This window comes from Protomyctophum parallelum (genome assembly GCF_964188405.1).
Source record: "Protomyctophum parallelum genome assembly, chromosome: 18".
Taxonomy (NCBI): Eukaryota; Metazoa; Chordata; class Actinopteri; order Myctophiformes; family Myctophidae; genus Protomyctophum; species Protomyctophum parallelum.
In genome coordinates this window covers 14,929,406-14,949,889 of record NC_139716.1, presented here as the reverse complement: position 1 = coordinate 14,949,889, position 20,484 = coordinate 14,929,406, and the positions used below count along the sequence as shown (strand labels likewise).

Here is a 20,484-nt window from a genome sequence, read left to right as displayed (position 1 = left end):
ACCTAGACAATATGATGGAGAGAGGGGTAGAGAGACCTAGACAATGTGTCAGAGAATATGATGTAGAGATCTAGTGAAATGCGCCTTGGATAAAGGTGCTATATAAATGCACCATTTATGGAGAGAGATATACAGTATAGAGTGTGCACGAGACAGAATTAGAGAGAGAGGAATATTTTAAGTGTTTCAATAATACTATTTTGAAGGATATTAGTCGAATGAGCAGTCGGCAGATATCATTATTTCTTCTAAAAGTACAAATTGATGTCTATATATCATTATCAAAAGGGGCATGAAATGCACCGATGGCATGCAAGGCACCAACCTCGTTTGAATTTAATTGAATTTAATTGTTTGGGGTATTTCAACAACAGACATCGTCGCCTATAGAGGTGGTGATCAATCCCCAGGCCGGTGGCCCTCAGAGTGGGGTTCAGAGACCCCTTTAGGGGGTTCCAGGGTTCCAGGGTGTCCCTTATACAGTGTTTATGCTGCATACACCAGAACAACCAAAGTGGGGCTCCCCGAACCAGTAAGATAGGCGCTGATCCAGTTTGGCTATAGTCACAACATCTCAGAGGCACAGAACACCCCCCCCCCCTCCCCAGTCCCCACCCACCCTTTTAGACATGCAGGATTTGGTGTATTTAATGCATTAATTTAGCTTAAGGACCTTTCAGTTCCACAGCCGTTACTCTCCTGAGCCACTGCCCTGTGTGTGTGTGTGTGTGTGTGTGCGCGCGCACGCGCCTGCGTGCGTGCGCGGGGTGTGAATAACTGTCATTTAATTTGACCGTGATTGTCTTAATTAGTTGGAGCTCCCTCTGCCTGTCTGTCTGTCTGTCTGTCTGTCTGTCGCTGCAAAGATTGGCTGGTCTGTCTGTGAAAAGATCGTCTGCAGGTCTGTCTGTCTGTGTGTCTGCCTGTCTGTCTGTGAAAAGTATGACTGGTCTGTCTGTCTGTGAAAGGATAGGCTGACCTGTCTGTCTGTCCCTCACTGTCTCATTTTCAATTCAATCAATTCAGATAATCTCTTTTACTCTAGTCTGTACTGTATCTCTCTCTGTCTCAATTCTCAATTCAATTCAGATCATTAAATTATTAGCATGTCTGTCTGTCTGTCTGTCTGTCTGTCTGTCTGTCTGTCTGTCTGTCTGTCTGTCTGTCTGTCTGTCTGTCTGTCTGTCTGTCTGTCTGTCTGCCTGCCTGCCGGCCTGCCTGCCTGCCTGCCTGCCTGCCTGCCTGCCTGCCTGCCTGCCTGCCTGCCTGCCTGCCTGCCTGCCTGCCTGCCTGTCTCTGTCTTTAACTCTCTTCCTGCTCGCCTCTCTGGAGAGTCATTATGCAATGATTCAGTCTGTCAGACACTAGCATTTGACTGCTTCTCTCTCTCTCTCTCTCTCTGTCGGTCTGTCCATGTACCCCCCCCCCTCCCCCCCAAAAAAAAGAAAGAAAGAAGGAGATGGCAGCCAATATAATAACAGAGGATCTGATCTACTGGTGGTCACCACACTCCACATGGTCCAAATGTGGCCTAATGGATAAGGCACTGGCCTTCTAAGACAGGGATTATGCGTTCGAATCCCATCTGGCCATTGAGTGTTGTTCAGCAGAGATGCCTAACAGAAGCATACCGGGACCTTGACCCATAGGGTAATGTACCTAATCCATCCTCTGCTAAGCACCTACTGCAGCTACTGCAGACCACCTACTGTTCCTTCTGAAAGGGTGGAACTCTGGGAACACAAATCGTATTTCCTCACTTGTGGCCAGCTTGTCCACTTTGATCTTCACACCTGCTTTGAGTTAAGAGCAAAGTAGGCATCAGCAACATACAACATTCACAGGTAGTAGCTGGATTTAGGTCACATTCTCACCTAATACTTCGGTAGACTCAGATCCGTATGGGCGGGGAAATGGAATTCTTGCATATTTAATTGGCTGGGGTTTGCCTTCACACTGTCATTCGCAGCAATTGGAAACGCAGCAGGGGGGACCTTTATCAATGTGTTCCGTTCATAAACTATAGCCTACACAGTGAAATCTATGGTGATAAAATTACACTCATAACGTGCATGTGTCGTGCCGTCTGGGACCCCCCCCCCTCTCTCTCTCTCTACGCACGCAGCCGCCACACACTGTTCTTTTGGGCATGGAGGCACAGCGCTGCATGAGCGCACTGATATAACTCCCCAGTCCCACACAGTGACAGCACTCCATGTTTACGGCACGCACAGACAGACAGAATATTATGTAGGCTATAATACACTGCAGTGTTTTTATGTGTTTTCTTAAGCAATTGATTAATGTACACGTCCTCATTTCGACCACGTCTATCCACAGTAACGGGACATCTTTGCGCTGCGTAAAATATGCCTTCTCCGTCTCCAACTGTGTTCAGCTCCTCACCCGCCACATTATGTTTGCTTCATTTCCTTTATTTACTGCGGATTGCATTCACACCTGCACCGAATCGTAGTCAAGTGCGATTCGAAGCGAAGCGAAACCCACGTTTTTGGGCGGAGTAAAATGCGGTTATTTGCTGCGCATTAGGATTCGAATGAGCCTTCACACCTGCCAAACGAAGCGCACTTTCTGACAATGCGCAGCAGGATTCGTTTTAATCGCAGCAAAGCTCTCTGGTATGAATGCGACCTTAGGCTCCATTCTCTCTGGCGGTGTAAGGGTTCAAATCCAACCACTGCCAAATGCTTTCTGTTCATTGGTTTCTAATACGTTCGAACTATAGGTCCATATTCTCTGCCTGTTTTCCAGAGCCCCAGTGGCCTAATGGAGAAGGCACTGGCCTCCTAAACCAGGGAATTTGGGTTTGAACCCCACCTGTGGTGTTGTTCAACAGAGATGCCTAATTAGAAGCATGCTGGGACCTTGACTAGTAGGTTGATGCACCTAATATATCCTCTGCTATGCCTGTATAGTGTACTGTATACCACTCTGGGAACACAAATCGCATTTCCTCACTTCAGAGCATTTGAAGCATTTCCTCAGTTCTGAGCAAAGGCCTGGGTATATTATGCTTTCAATGGCATAGGCAGCTCCCGGCTCCGGGAGCAAAATCTAGACGCAGCTGCGCGACATGAGACTAATTAATTAGAGCGACAGACAGACAGACAGAGAGAGAGAGAGAGAGAGAGAGTGAGTGGGTGTGCGTCAATTTAACAAAGGTACAGACGATCAGAAATCAGCAGAGAGTGATCAACATTTGCGCTACTCTATGACGAATTGAAGTGGAGCTCGGTCCCAGACCTTTTTTTTTTCTCCCTGGAAATAAAAACGTCTGGGTTTCCGAGGCTAAGAGCAAAGCATCTGCAAAATTCCCAGCCGAGTGGTCTAAGGTTCTGGATTAAGGCTCCAGTCTCTCTGGAGCCGTGGGTTCAAATCCCACCACTGCACAAACATGCATTTACAAACCTTGCTTTCACACGTCTGTGTCTGCAGATGCCTGAGAGCTAGTCAGAAAGTCACTAATCTCTGGAGATTAATTTACTGCAACATCAATTTCCTCGTTATGGAGGTCAATGCTCAGGTTTTACTTGACTACGTACTGTACAATTAGGCTAATTATACCCACAGTGCATAAAAACCTAATCCATAGATATTGTAGGTAATAATTTCCATCTTGAATATATCGGAGCAGAGTGTTGCAGCGAAAGCGTGCTGTGACCATGCGTGCGTGCGTGCATGTGTGTGTATGACCTGACCGACCCCAATGTGTGTGTGTGTGCGTGTGTGACCTTACCCCTATCAGCACCGGAATGCAACCCCAATGATTTGCAGGGGTCAAAGGTCGTACTCAAACAGACATACTTACATACATAGGGACACTGGGACAAACCCTTAAGGCGTTTCCAGCCCAGGTTGTCCCCATGCAACTAAATGATGGACAATTGTTAACCACATGGCCCCTTATTCTGACCTGAGATCAGATTCTACAAATGTCTTCTACATCCTGACAGTTTTCCATTCTGACCTGAGATCAGATTAAAAAAATGTCTTCTATGTCAGTCGCTCTTCGATTTTTCAAAAATAGCAGACCTACAAGCTCGTAGCGCGCCACTCGGTGGCGCGCTATGAGCTTGTAGATCTGCTATTTTTCAATAGCTAAAGTGTATCATGGCCGAAACATCCCCTAGTACGGGTTTAGTTTCATTTTACGAGTTAAATTATTGTTAAACATCTGCATTACTTAACTGACAAGAAGTCTACACAATTAGAGAATGTAGCCTATAGAATAATTGTTATTTTGTTCAACATTTGACTGTTATCTCTCTTTATGGTATAGGCTACCACATCAATACAGCATGGAATTGTTTGACACAATTGTATGATCCAACGATAACAACTATATTCAAAGTTTTGGGTCTGAGAGGCATAAACTCATCAAATGGTGGTCCGTACGGCTCAAATGCTAAATAAATAATGGACCTTGACATGAAAAGGGTTTAAAACCACTGATTTACTCAATCACTTGAACCTTTCTGTAATGAATATTATGTATATCCTATTGTATACAGTAGGGCCTATTATTTTAGTCTATAGCCTATAGGCTAGACTAAAATAAATCATGTAGGCCTATGATAAAAAAAAGTCAACAGACCTCTTTCTTCACCAACACATGCCTTACACAACTCAAAAGGGCTTGCTTGCTGCTTAATTATTCTGGGTAGCATTATGGATTATGGCTCCAAAAACATATGCACTTATTGTGGGGCTGTGTGTGATATAACTTCAAATCAATATTGTGTATTTTTCAAAGTAAACTATTAAATTAACGCTTAAAAGAAGAAGAAAAATAGCAGATCTACATGCTCACATGTCACAACTTACAATTTCCCCTAATTTTGGCATAAGATACGTCCTGGAGGTATTTCTACCAAGTGAGATAAAACAATAACATTAGGTTCCAATATGGCGGCATATTTTTCAATATGGCTGCTGAGAAATTGCATAAATGTACATCTGCTCATGGTTAATCCACAGTTGGTGATACAAGCATGAAATTTGGCACAGATGACCTTTATAGGACCATAATCGATAATCAACCTCGGGCCACGCAAAATTCCTCCATTTTCCAATATGGCCGCCAGTTTGCAATTGGACATACGTTTTGGACTACACCAATTTGCGGGGCCTATAAAACTTAGAATTTCCCCTAATTGTGCGCAAGCAGAGCGTGCAAGTACTGTAGACCGCTACAAACTTTCAAATCTCAGCCTCTCTGTGAAAGAACATTTGCTATATTGAATTATTAGGTTTAGATATTTGCTACGTACCTTGCTTTTGGATGAAAAAAAGTAGTATTTTGAAGTATGGTAATGATTACTTATGCCTGTTATGGCAGTGGTGTCAGATTACATACATGTATACATAGGGGCATTACCTTTAGTCCACCCGACACTGAAACATGTCATCGTTACGTCACCATCGATAACCAATTATACCCTGGCATTGATACATATATTCACCACATCATATGCTCATACTGTATGTCTGTATATGTATATGTATATATCTATGTCTATCTATGTAATTTGTGAGTTGGTTAGTGGTATAATGTGGTTACTCGGGTGGTTTGATGCGTATGTCCCTTGAATCCACCCGACACTGAAACATATCATCATTACGTCACCATCGTAAACCAATTATACCCTGGCATTGGTACATATCTGGGACATAGGCTTCGTAGCATGACGGAAAACATACCTGCACGGTCTGCTTTCGTATGTCCCGTGCCAGCATATGTCTGCTAAGGGACATTGGTACATATCTTCATCACGTCATGGGACATATGCTTCGTAGCATGACGGAAAACATAACTGCACGGTCTGCTTTGTGCCAACATATGCCGTCATATCATATGCTGCTAAGGGACATACGCATCATAGCACCTGACTGATAAATCAGTCAGGTGCTATGCTCTGCTTGCACAAGTAACAAGTAAGATCACCTGTACACCTTCCAAAAGACAAAAGCCCTGTCTTCCTTGGCTCGGCTCTCCCGCGCTGGCACATCCTGTCAATTCAGGTGCAGCAGTTTAACTTTAATTTGGGGCAAGCTATACAGCATTTAGGAAACCTTATAGAAAATGTATTAGCATTGAACCCCATGCTGAGTATCACAGCTATAGTGTCAACCAGTGTGCCCTGGTACTGCAATAACACAATAACAACTTGTCAATTGGGCTTTAGGGATTTTGTAAACCTGTCAGCCATTTTCACAAATTGAGGGATTCTGCATGGCACGAGGTTGATTACCAATTAGTGTGGTATAAAGGTGATCTGTGCCATATGTCATGCTTGTATCACCAACTGTGGATTAACCATGAGCCGAACCATGAGTAGTACAGTTATGCAATTTATCGGCAGCCATATTGGAAAATATGCCACCATATTGGAACTTAATGTTATTTTTGTATCTTACCTGGTACAAATACCTCCAGAACATATTCTCTTATATCAAAATTAGGGGGAAATCAAAGATTCAGCCCCAGCAAAGTGATATTGTCCAAAACGTAGGTCCAGTTGCAGCGATTTTGAAAACTGCCGGCCATCTTGAAAATGTAGGCATTCTGCGTGGCTCAAGGTTGATAATGAATTAGAATTAGGGTGTCATAAAGGTGATCTGTGCCAAATGTCATGTTTGCATCACCAACTGTGCATTAACCATGAGCAGATGTACATTTATACAGTTTATTGGCAGCCATATTGGAAAACATGCCGCCATATTGGAACCTAATGTTACTTTTTATATCATACTTGGTAGAAATACCTCCAGAACATATTCTCTTACATCAAAATGAGTGGAAATAAAAATATCTACAGCCCCAGCAAAGTGATATAGTCCAAAACGTATGTCCAGTTGCAGCCATTTTTGAAACTCACAGGCCACCTTGAAAAAAAATTAAATTCTGCGTGGCCCGAGGTTGATTATCGATTAGGGTCATATGAAGGACATCTGTGCCAAATGTCATGCTTGTATCACCAACTGAACTATCATGCATTGAAAACAGCTATTTCCCGCCTAGCTATATAGCCTATATTAAACCTATACTGACTCACCTGCTGCCAGTGAGGAGCCCCCACCCACTATAGTCTATGACTCTATGTGAGGATGTGGAGGAGCCGCCAGCTCAGTCCTTCGAGTCCGTATTTGGGCTACTATGAGTATACTGACCCATAGAGCTGGCCTGGGTCAGGCTATAGGCTACTGGGTCAGTCCTTGCTGAGTCAAGTGCGGCCCATAGCCTCGGAAACCCAGACGTTTTATTTAGTGAGTGACCGCCAGTAAGCTCTTGTTAAATGGGTCGAAGACGACCCCTGGTGGCATGAAGGTGTTAGTACACGCACACGCACTACAGAGTAAACGGTCATCATGGATGCTGGGCTCGTTGTTGGGGACCAAACCCAACCCGCAGGTATGATGGTGATGATGTGTAACGTACTGTCACTGTGAGTGTGAGATATGGTCGTTGTGCTCATCAGCTAAACTAACCCGGGTTGTCATATATAGGCGGTACTATAGTTTAGCCTTTAGCGGCTAACTATGGCGTAAGCTTAGCGGCTAACTTTAACCCCTGTTACTATGGCGTTAGCTAATGGATGCTAACAGTAGCTAGGATGTAAACATAATGGTCCAGCTGATCTCTCCTGTCTCTGTCACGCTTTTATTTATTTATATAAACCTAGTCTGTGAAGCAAAACTGCACTTGATGTATGAACAGACGTAATATAAATACACTTTGGTGATGATTGAAAAGTGTGTGTGTGAGTGTACACACACACACACACACTAAACACTACTAAACTTTTTTTAGTACTCGGATTGCCCCTCTTTCTTGTACTATAGTCCCGTTTATCCTTCAAGCACCAACCATACTTTGTTATACTTTTGCACCTCCACTGAGCACCTATAGTTGATTTATTTTTTGCCTTTTGTTTTTACTTCTAGTAGCTTAGTTTTCATTTAGTTTTCAAAAAGGTAGTCGATGGACATTTTTCGTCGTCGTTTCAGTCGACGAGATCAACAACACTGCTTCTGAAAATGTATTTTCTGTTTACCAAGTAGCTGGAAAGAAGGGGAGAGCCCTGTTACAAAGTCTGTCTGTCTGTCTGTCTGTCTGTCTGTCTGTCTGTCTGTTTCTGCCTCTCCTCCGTACAGTAGCTCCTGGATGAAGGTGCCTTGAGGAACCTCAGCATCCCGTAGTTATCGGGGTGTATGTGCGTGTGTCTGTGAACATGGCCAGGTATATCCACAGTGAGACGGACATCAGGAGTCCCTGGCAGCATGTCCTGTCTGCCTACTGGCAACGCTACCCTAATCCCTTCAGGTATGCAGGCACACAAGTGCATAATATGCACGCAGCAGGCAGCACGCTTACCTGTTCTTTTTTTTGTCTGACAAAGTTATCTTTATTGCTTACAATTTATTGCTTACACACAACAGAAACCATTGCATGCTGCGCATCACAACACATTTTTTATTTATAATTATTGATCCACTCAAAATAATTAACAAGAGCTTGTGATTAATTCATAATAACTACACACACACTGCTATTGCTCAGCAGCATCAAGTTTATTCAAACACCAAACCATGTTTTGGTCCCTCTGCCTGGACTTTCTATAACTATAAGGCTTTAACCCATTCTGAACGGGAAACCATTTTGGTGTTAGCATCATGTCGTGCTTTAGCTATCTGATCTCAGGTCAGAATGGGTTAATCAGACCAGTGTGTGTCCAGTGGAAACCTCGTATGAATCTGATCTCAGGTCAGAATGGCTTTAAGGTGTTTGGACATAGAATGCGTTTTTCGGGACGAATATCGGAGGGGCTGGCGGTGCACGAAAAGAAAAATCAACCTCAAGTAATATCACGTTTTCAGACCTGGGTCGAATTTTACCGTTTTCGCAGCTGTCTTTCACATACGTAGCTAGACATGGTCATTCACCCTTTGAGCAGTGCTGTGTCCTTCCAGACCAACATGGTCTTCTCTGCTGAGAAGTTGATCATCTCGTTGAAGAGCACAAATACATGAAAAGCCTGAGTGGGTGTGAAAATGGCCAGGAACACACACACACACACACACACACACACACACACACACACACACACACACACACGCACACGAAGCAGTGTAAGAATACAGAGCGAGAGAAACGGAGAGAGAGAGATAGAAAAACATTGACATTGCATTTCTTGCATTCTAATCAACTTCTATAGTGACGTAGGGACCCATTATGTACAATAAACTTTTTCAAAAATAATGATCGGAATAGGGAACATCCTCAGTCCTCCCTGCTACTGCTCAACTCCATTTCATTTCGTTCTGTGAAAACATTTCTACGAATATATATATAATACGCATCGCACTCAGTGTGCAAGGATGTTTTGTGTGTGTGTGTGTGTGTGCTTCCCAGCTAAGTCCTGCCCTATGCAGGAGCTAACTATTTCCGTAGACAACGCCCTGGTAACGTCTGTCCCAACAGCCAGGAATCTTGGTGTTGTCCTGGACAGTCAGCTCTCGTTCAAAGCTCACATCACAGCTGTCACTCGATCATGTAGGTTCACACTCTATAACATACGACGAATTAGACCGTTCCTCACCCAGGAATCAGCCCAGCTCCTAATCCAGACAACAGTCTTGTCAAAACTCGACTATTGTAACTCCCTCCTTACTGGCCTACCAGCATGTGCACTTAAGCCTCTCCAGCTGATCCAAAATGCAGCAGCTCGCTTGGTCTTCAACCAGCCAAAATTCTCACATGTCTCCCCCCTGCTCCGCTCCCTCCACTGGCTCCCGGTCGCTGCCCGCACAGAATACAAAACTCTGATGCTGGCATTCAAAGCAACCAAAGGTATGGCTCCCCCATATCTTACAAGTATGATTGAACCCTACAAACCCTCCCGCGCACTCAGATCAGCCAACGCAGGGAAACTGGAAGTACCCTCACTAAAAACGCCGGGACAACGCTCCACACGTCCCAAACTCTTCTCCCTTCTGGCTCCAAAACTGTGGAATGCACTTCCCATTGCAGTCAGAACTGCAGCATCACTCCCAATCTTCCGCCGTAGCCTGAAAACCCACCTTTTCAGACTCCATCATGGCCCATAGCACTTACCCTAACCCCTTAGATAGAATTTCTGTTGGCTTAGATAGCATTTGACTTAGACTTATAGCATGTTATGTAGACAGCACTATAATTGTATTGTATATAGTCATAGCACGCCATAGTACATATGTATAGCATAGTAGTGAATATGTATAGTTTATTATGTATAGTGTATGTATAGTTTCATCATATAGATATTCCACTGTTACCTTCTTAGCTTACGCATGTTTCATGATAAATGCTTTTATGTGATGTATTCCCATGCTTTTGTTCTTGCCTAAATGTAAGTCGCTCTGGATTAAGAGCGTCTGCTAAATGCCTAAATTGTAAATTGTAAATTGTGTGTGTGTGTGTGTCCACACAGCACCCACGTTCTCACTGAGGACGTGCTGTATCGCGAGGTCACCCCTAGCAACCGGCTATTGTCGCGGCGACTGCTGACGAAGACCAATCGTCTCCCTCGTTGGGCAGAGCGTGTGTTCCCCGCCCAACTGGCCCGGAACGTCTACATTCTGGAAGACTCCATCGTCGACCCGCAAACACGAACACTCATCACCAAGACGTTTAATATCAACCACAACACCCTGATGGTAATACACACACACACACACACACACACACACACACACACACGCACACACAGACTTTAAGTAGGCTAAATAGCCAGGAACTCTATGAGTAAGACATAGCCAATACGAGGTAGGCACCTGCCTGTGGTACGGGGGTTCAGGTTCAGGTTTATTTGTCATTTGTATAGATACAGAGTATACATACAATGAAATTTATTTTGCTCAGAGCACTCTCAGTCTTACATACACAGGACATAAACAAACATCTATAGTGCAAGAAAAGACAAAAACAGGAAAAGAAAAGTGCAATACAGTTCAAGGTCAGCTGTTCAGCAGCCTGACTGCCTGGGGGTAAAAACTGTTACTGAGACGGGTGGTACGAGATTTGATGCTCTGGTAGCGTTTTTTTGGAGGGGAGTAGTTTGAACAGGGTATTTGCGGGGTGGCTGGTGTCTTCCATGATGTTATGGGCTTTTTTCATACAGCGAGTGGTGTAGATGTTATGGAGATTGGGTAATTCTGTAGTGCCGATGATTTTAGCTGCTGTTTTAATGGTCCTCTGCAACCTCTTGCAATCCTGAGCGGTCGTGTTACCGTACCACACTGTGATACAGCCAGTTAAGACACTTTCAATTATACAGCGATAAAAGTTCACTAGTCCTTTTGTACTTAAGCCAAATTTGGCGGGGGGGGGGGGGGGGTAGACAGCTGTAGAGAGTTGGATGACCTCTTCAAATAACCAGAATTTACCGAAATACAATGTATATTTATGTTTTAGCTTATATAGGGTACAATAGTTAGATGATTAGTAACTGATTAACCATGACAACGACATGTACTTTTATTTTGTGCGTTCTTAGAAGCACTGTGCCTGTCAGATATAATAACCATGAGAGAAAAGGGGAAAAAGGAAAGAAAGTATCACATTAATAATCAATAGTACACATTGATCACACAGTTAACATTATTAATTGGCTCATGCACTCGTTCACACATTTGACAGTGCAATCCTTTGTTGGGCAGAATGATAATGAAGCACGTTGAATTTCAATATTTACAAATGATGTCATTCTATTCAGACTATCGTAGAGAGGTGTTTATTCGAGATGCACGCAGAGCGACCATGTTGGACCAGACTCAGAAGCGAAGCCTGGATCTCATCGGGCGTCTATGGACTGGCTAGACCTATACAGGTACACACACACACACACACACACACACACACACACATATCAGGGTCCGACGTTAAGGTTTTTTCATACTCGCCCTGCAGTTAATGTCAGGCAATGTCAGGACCCTGCAAATACACACATTTATTGACACTGGTTGATTATCTGGTGAATTATTAGATCACTGTCATTTGTCTGTCTTTGAACCCTCCCTCTCTCTCTGTTTGTCTATCTACCAGGAGTTTGGTCTGGCTAGGTTCAGAAGTAATCAGACTAAAGCCATGAAGGGACTCGAGCACGCCCTATCCAAAATGCACAGTATGACACACACAAGCACACGCACGCACGCACGCACGCACGCACACACACACACACACACACAAAGAATTGGATACTAGTAGGTTGAAATCAGCCAGTAGAATGAGAGAAGGGTGTCACCTTCAGGAAAGAAAAACTTTGAGAACCACTGACATCGAAACATAGGTTTTTCAGAAATCTGTCAGGATTTAGAAGGCATTTGTAGAATCGTCCTCGGGTCTAAATGGGTTGAAGTGAATAAAGTGTTATTTTAACCATTCTGTATGGTAGACTATAATATAACCAACACAGCTGCTGCAGTAGTTGGAGGTGAACTATCTGCTCTTAGTTCTATTGAGACATTTAGATCCCATGGTCTGGTAGGACACCTTCTGGCTGAAAAGAGGTATTGCATGGAAGGCCCTCGAATCAAAACTCCACAGTAGAGCCCTGCATTGGGACCGGGGTCCCGTGGGTACCCGCATCCTCCCGCGATTAACCCATTTTTTCTACAAGCTCGTAGCGCGCCACTCGGTGGCACGCTACGAGCTTGTAGGTCTGCTATTTTTGAAAAATCTAAGAACGACTGACATAGAAACATAGCTTTTTCAGAAAACTGTCAGGATGTAGAAGACATTTTTTTTATCTGATCTCATGTCAGAATGGGTTAACCTGATACAGAGCTTATATACATTTTAGGAAATATGAATGTCTGAGGACTCAAGAGAGGAGAATGTAATTTCCCCTACTGTGCTGCACATCGCACGTGGACTCAGTCTCTCTCTCTCTCTCTCTCTCTCTCTCTCTCTCTCTCTCTCTTTCTCTCTCTCTCTCTGTTCTCACGCTGCCCCCTGTCCATGTCACAATATAATTGATAGGCCTACCTACGTAACAAATGTGAGTACTTTTTCCACCACTCATAATAATAATAAATCTAATAGTGTAGAGATAATGGTATAACTTTACTCCTCTCCTCCCCTCCCCTCCACAGGCCAGCCCCCCCCCCCCCCCCCCTCACATCTCCACGGCGACCAGGGGGACTCCTCAGATAAGTCCAAGCCTCAGACATCTCCCACTGCCACTACCCAGAAGCCCCAGCAGTTTATTTGATCGCAAATGCATTACGGTAACCCATTTAATGCTTTATAAACCAACAGTAGTATTTTCGTCAGTTATCAATGTAAATTGAAGAAACAAGCAGTCTGCTCTCCGTGTAGAAAGTAATGTGAATATTGGCCCGGACGGTTAGCTCAACCGTCCGGGCACCTATAGGCTGCTGAGCCAGCCTGATGGCGTGCCGCGGGTTCGACTCCCGATCCATCTCTCTCCCCATTTCCTGTCGGTATACTTTCAGTCTTTCATCCAATAAATAAAGGCAGAAAAGGCAAAGAAAACCACACCCGTGTGAAGTGAGGGGCGCTAATATATTAAAGTCTAAGGGCCGATTCATACTCCTATTTTACCGCTGTTTCGGCGCTGTAGTGCCGAAATGATTTCGGCTCGTCAGACATTTTCAGTAGCACCAAAGAGCCGACTTCAGGACGGTACCCGCCGCCCTGAACCTCAAATGACGTCACATTACAGCGCCGAACCGACTTTTATTCGGCTCTAAAATAGGAGTATGAATCGGCCCTAACTCATGTTGATTAGGTGATGTGATGTAAAACAAACGGTGCCAACACAAACATTAAACGCCATTAACAATAAAGAGACAAATGAGGCACATTATGACGTGAAGTTTACAAAACAAACATTAAACCTGTATATAGGAGGGACTAGCGCCCCTCAAAAATATCTTTAAAAAAAGAAAGAAAGTAATGTGAATATCGTTACTATCAGGCTTTTTTTTTTACTCGTTCAAACATTATGTTATGAATTGTGACTTTAATGAGGCCTTTAGGAGGGCCATTTGAGCCGCAAGTGGAGCCTGCAGTACTACCGTTGCCCAGCGGTGGAGCCTGCAGAACCATTGCGGCTCAAGAATCCACCACTCCTGAATGAAGTGTCTGGTGCTGGGAGTCCTCGCGGTACTCCTGGTGAGAGCAGGAGTGGACTTGGTGAGACGTAGGGGGGGGGGCCCAGACAGGAGGCAACCCACAGAGCCTAGTCCCTCCACATGCCAGAATTGTACCTCTCAGTAGTTCTGGAGTGGTTCCATAGTGGGTCTGATCAAGGGTAGCTTCTGGGACGGTGGTCGGGACTTGATCACCCCAGCTGGGTCACCCGAGTGAGGGGTATGATGTTCGTGAGACCCGAAACCCCGATGACCTTGGGACACATCACTGAGGATACGTCCCAGTTGCATCCATGCGATGTATTTTCGTTCATCACAATTCAGTTGGAAAAACAGATGCGTTGTTTGAGTGTTAAAACACCCGTCCACAGGAGGCTTTTCTAGAATAGCACTAGTCTAAAAACCAATGAAATACAAACCAATCATTGAAACACAATGCATGAACTATGAAACAAAAACAATCATTCCAATAGCATGCCGGAATCTATTCATGTGAGCACTGTTTATTAGATTTTTACCATGATTTGACGCATTGCCATCAGTCTCTAGTTTTAGATCCGTGGTCAAAGAGTTCCAGAGTTTTGCCCATACTGTCCTGGTCTCATGTAGCCAGACAAGTATTCCACAATCTCCGAATGCTATAGAGTCTGGAACTATAGCCCCCATGAGCTGAGTAAGGAATGCTATATAGAGTCTGGAACTATAGCCCCCATGAGCTGAGTAAGGAATGCTATATAGAGTCTGGAACTATAGCCCCCATGAGCTGAGTAAGGAATGCTATATAGAGTCTGGAACTATAGCCCCCATGAGCTGAGTAAGGAATGCTATATAGAGTCTGGAACCACAGCCCCCATGAGCTGAGTAAGGAATGCTATATAGAGTCTGGAACTATAGCCCCCATGAGCTGAGTAAGGAATGCTATATAGAGTCTGGAACTATATCCCCCATGAGCTGAGTAAGGAATGCTATATAGAGTCTGGAACTATAGCCCCCATGAGTACGGAAGCTGCCATTTCTGTTCACGGAAATATATTTTAAAATATCTTTACATTTTCTTTTTGTATTTTCTTTTCTGCTAAGCAACAAGCTTAGCAGAAAGCTGTATATGCTTAGATGATTTATATTTATATTAGAATAAATTTGCACAACTGTAAAGACTACTATAGCTATTATAATGCAGACAATTCCATTGAAAGAATATACACATTTTCAGTGGTGTAAAGAAGTACTTTCTTACTCGAGTAAAACTACAGTAGCAATAGCACAATAATACTGATCTGTTACTAGTAAAAGTCCTGTATTCAAATGTTTATTTGAGAAAAGAAAATATGCGGTATGCAAAAGTACCAAAAGTAGTCATGCAGAATGTCAGACTGTTTTCAAAGTAGCATATCTACAAGCTCACAAATCAACACGTGATCTTGTATATCGGCTATTTTAGAGTAAATGAAGTATAAATTGGTCTTAGTTTGTTAGTGTATCTGCAAAGTGACTAAAGTTAGCATGGAGTAGAAGTATAAAGTATTGGAAAAAACTTACCTACTCAAGTAAAATAAAAGTAACTCATAGTTGTACTTAAGTACAGTACTTAAGTAAAGTACTGTGTCAATGAAGTCAATGACTTCATAACATCTTGTTGGTCAGAACGTAGATCTGACCTGTACTTGAAGGAGTAATCCACCCATAACATGACTTATTAATTTCTATCAATTTCACACCACATGAAGCCTTGAATTCACAGAGATTGTTTTGTTTTTGTCAATAATTTGATGACTTCTCTGTCCGGTAATTAGGGAATCCTATTGGCTGGTGACCCGGTCATTAAATGATTGGCTCAGGAATGCGACAACACCAAAATAATCTGCAAGAATGCAAGGCTTCATGGGGTGTGCAATTGACAGAAAATAAGTAATTTTTTGGGTGAACTACTGCTTTAAGCTTTAACAACTGCTTCAAGCTTTGACAGTGTTAGCCTTGGGTAACCGCAGGTGTTTTATGACAATGTTTATTCATCTCTGATATAACTATTCATATTTATCATTGATATTTGTTGTTATTACTGTCTCTTAGCTATTTTCTTTTATACTTATTCATATTTTCTTTCTGTAAAATTTCTATATTCTTTTAAAATTTCCTGTTATTTCATGTTCAGATTGTTTTCTATTTGTGTATTTATTATTATTATTATTATTACTTGCCATTTTTGCTGCAGGATGTTAGTTTTAATGATAGGAGAGTGGACATTGCACTAACTGGTTGAGCCACCAGATGGCACCCCTATCCCTCTTGTACAGTATATTTTTAAATGTTATTCTACAAATTACTATGTCTGTTTCGTTTTTTTATGGGGGGAAACGATGCTCTACTGTGGGTGTTAATCAGATATTCATTTCACATGATATGAAATTGCAAAACATTTACTTTGTTATATAACTGTAAACATTAACTTAAACTTAAACATTGTAAATCCAGGTGCTGGGAATCTTAACAATTCCGGACTGGATTCAGTTCACTGCAACAGGAGTTTCCAGACTCCACCAAATACCAATAGACTTTTGATTGATTGATTGATCATTTCATTAGACAATCAAATGCAAACAGTACAGGGTACAGTAAAGCACATTTGGTCCAAAAGGACAGCACAGAAGAAAGACATTGCGGTCTTGTTTCCATTCGCGTCCCAGGCATTCATTCACAATAACAATAACTATTTAAATATCTCCAAAAACATCAAAAATGTACAGATTGGAATAGAAATTAATTGGAGGGGGGAGCGGGGGATAGAGTTGTGGGGCAATCATCTCTTCTATTGACCGGATGATAGTGACAGGTGAATTTTCAGTCCTTTCTTAAAGGAAACCAGTAATTTGCTAGTTTTGAGGGAAGGCAGTGTTGTGGAAGGTGGATTTACCCATATTTGTTCTAAAAGTGTTATTCACGCTCCCTCTATAGTGTTGTGGCTGTGGGAGTTGCACACCTTTTTTAGGTAATCAGTTAAGTAAATGGGCACTGATGGCATGGAGGGCAGATCTGCATTTACAATTTGGAAAGTCAGTCCCATTTTCAATTGCTTGACTCTGTCTTCTACCTGGAGCCATCCTATGCTATTAAAATGTGTTGCATCGGAAACGATGCACACTTGTCTGTACGTGTGAATAATCGGAACAAACTGGGTAGTGAGACTTTAATAGGTAATATACCGTTTTTGAGTAACCTTTCCATCACTGGCCTCTGGCTGCGGAATGCCAAATGCTAACCCAAAAAGGCAGCTAGCTCAATCTATCCATCTATCAATCTATAGCTTACAAAATGTCGCATCTCAATGATTGATCAATAATATTGATGTATTCAATGAGTTTGAGTCAGTATTTCCTATGGTCAGAAATGTGTTTTTGTTATTTATTTATTGCTACTTGTGAATGAATGTTGGAGAGCAGTATGTGGGCACTATATTCATTTGTATTCTGCAGTCAATAGTTATCGTCAACTACTGGTCAGCTCTGGGCTCTGACAGCTAACCAGTACAACCACAGTCTTCTCCTATACTGGGAGCTAACCAGTACAACCACAGTCTTCTCCTATACTGGGAGCTAACCAGTACAACCACAGTCTTCTCCTATACTGGGAGCTAACCAGTACAACCACAGTCTTCTCCTATACTGGGAGCTAACCAGTACAACCACAGTCTTCTCCTATACTGGGAGCTGACCAGTACAACCACAGTCTTCTCCTATACTTGGAGCTAACCAGTACAACAACAGTCTTCTCGATCCTGTCCTGTTGGTCACTGGGAGCTGACAGTACAACCACAGTCTTCTCCTGTTGTATACTCATGGGAGCTGACCAGTACAACCACAATGTTCTCTTGTACTGCAGGCTACTGGGAGCTGACCAGTACAACCACAGTCCTCTTCTGTTGTACTGGGAGCTGACCAGTACGACCACAGTCTTCTCCCGTTGTACTGGGAGCTGACCAGTACAACCACAGTCTTCTCCCGTTGTACTGGGAGCTGACCAGTACGACCACAGTCTTCTCCCGTTGTACTGGGAGCTGACCAGTACAACCACAGTCTTCTCCCGTTGTACTGGGAGCTGACCAGTACGACCACAGTCTTCTCCCGTTGTACTGGGAGCTGACCAGTACAACCACAGTCTTCTCCTGTTGTACTGGGAGCTGACCAGTACAACCACAATCTTATCCTGTTGTACTGGGAGCTGACCAGTACAACCACAGTCTTCTCCCGTTGTACTGGAAGCTTACCAGTACAACCACAGTCTTCTCCCGTTGTACTGGGAGCTGACCAGTACGACCACAGTCTTCTCCCGTTGTACTGGGAGCTGACCGCAGTATTATACAACCACAGTCTTCTCCCGTTGTAGGCTACTGGGAGCTGACCAGTACAACCCCTCCCCTCTGACAGTGCAGAGGGGAGGGGTGTGTGGATTGAACTTCAAACTGGTGATGTTAGTTCAGGCTCCATGGTGACAATTTGGGACAATACACAATATATTTTATGTAACCATGCACTTAAACCCCATGCAACATCCGTAGGTCCTATAGGCTATGGGAAAGCTTTTCTTTCAAATCCCATGCGTTAATGACTTGTGCATGGGATTGTATATGACTGGCTATTTTCAAAACATTTTGAAAGTATTATGGCACAACATATTGTCAATGGTGTATTAATTGTCAAAATTGACTATTGAGTTTCATCATTCTCAAAGTCAATACAGATTGGTAAAACTGTTTAGATTAAAGATATTATTTATCATGTTCCAATGCTTTAATTCTGCAAAATGCAGTGATAATCAATTCTGCAGACAGTGCAGAGAGAAAATAAATATATAACTGGTCTGGTCTCTTGTTGCTAGGAGCCGCAGCCTCCCGCAGCGCGTATCCAACCTCGCCGTCTGATTGGTTGACAGCACGTCACCTCAGGCCAATCACGTCCCAGTGTATACCCCCCCCCCCCCCCACCCCTCTTACATATATATAATTTTCTGTTTTCTTTTTTTCAATATTAAACTAGATTTATTGGCAGTAGGCCTAATATGCAAATTGTGGAAAAACTATGGTTTTGTAGGCGTATACTTTATAAACTAATAAATTATAATAGCCTAGGTTAATTTATTAAAACTTGCCACAAATGACGGGCTATCTAAAATACATAAAAGACTGCTTAAGTATGATTTACAGTAAACGCATGTTGTGATCATCATCAGTAGGCCTATGAAGTCAGTTCTTTCCCCTCTACAAGTGGTTTATATTTTCAGCAGAAAACGTCGATTTGTTGCTGTCAGGGACGGTAGGTCTGTCAGACTGATGTGCGCACACACACGCACACACAGCACACCATCACAAGTTCCGCCGAGCTTTCACAATAAAATCAACGACACAATTGGAAGCAAAATGGATCGATATGGATACCCTTTAACTTATTTTCATCCACTTTCAACGTATCTTCTTATAATTGTTCCTCACTAATAACTGCCAGTGGTGGAAAAGGTATAGACCTACTCAAATGTTTGACTTTAACAGTGTGGAGTTTATTTCGAAGGGATCAGGCATCGGCACTGTTGCGGGCGGGGGGTTTGCGGGGTGACTTGACACTGCGTTCTGCTGCTGTTCATGCATGGTGAGAGGGAGAGAGAGGAGACTGAGGGGGGCTGGCGAGGAGGGTCGCAACACCGACACCGCGCCGAGGCTAGGAGGAGGAGAGGGGACAAGATGAGAGAGACGAGGGACCCTGGATCACACACAGGGGACCGACCGACCGACAGGCAGACAGACAGACTGGCACTGACTGACTGACTGAGTGACTGACATTCAGACAGCCAGGCTGACAGACGGACGACGTAGGCTAATCTATAGACAAGACAGCGGGGGCCTCCATAGCCATCCATCCATGCTAGAGGATCAATGATGAGAAAGGTACCGTTCTGTAAATGCTGTTGTTGTTTATCATTATCATCGACGCGATTCCGTCAGTTCTGACTTGTCGCCGGTGCTGTACGGTTTAATCGACGCTATGCGTACAATACAACATTACCTCCGATGATATCAGACGCGACGCCTTTATGAATCAAACACGCTTTACAGCCCTGCTGCAACCGTGCAACGTTACTAGGATACGTTAGACGATTCTAACGTAGCCAGCGCGAGCTGTGTGTTCTTGTGTTTGCGCGCGCGTTTGCGTGCGTGCATGCAGCATTGCAGCAGCATTATAACTTGGCCTGGCTGTGTGTGCGCGAGAGTGTGTTTAGGTCCCCGGCCGGCATATTTCTGTGTGGGACAGTATCTGCTGTCAC

The 20,484-nt window shown here is 43.5% G+C and overlaps 1 protein-coding gene across 1 annotated transcript; it reads left to right on the top strand.

The window, feature by feature from the left end:
- Positions 1–8,192: 8,192 nt before the first annotated feature.
- LOC310875976 (PRELI domain-containing protein 1, mitochondrial-like) lies at positions 8,193–19,090 on the top strand (the record flags this gene model as incomplete). The annotated part of the gene is made up of 5 exons (XM_083789425.1): positions 8,193–8,344; positions 10,491–10,716; positions 11,775–11,888; positions 12,104–12,219; positions 19,048–19,090. The coding sequence occupies exons 1-5, from the start codon at positions 8,253–8,255 to the stop codon at positions 19,088–19,090; spliced, it is 591 nt and encodes a 196-aa protein (XP_083645551.1). The 5' UTR covers positions 8,193–8,252.
- Positions 19,091–20,484: the final 1,394 nt, after the last annotated feature.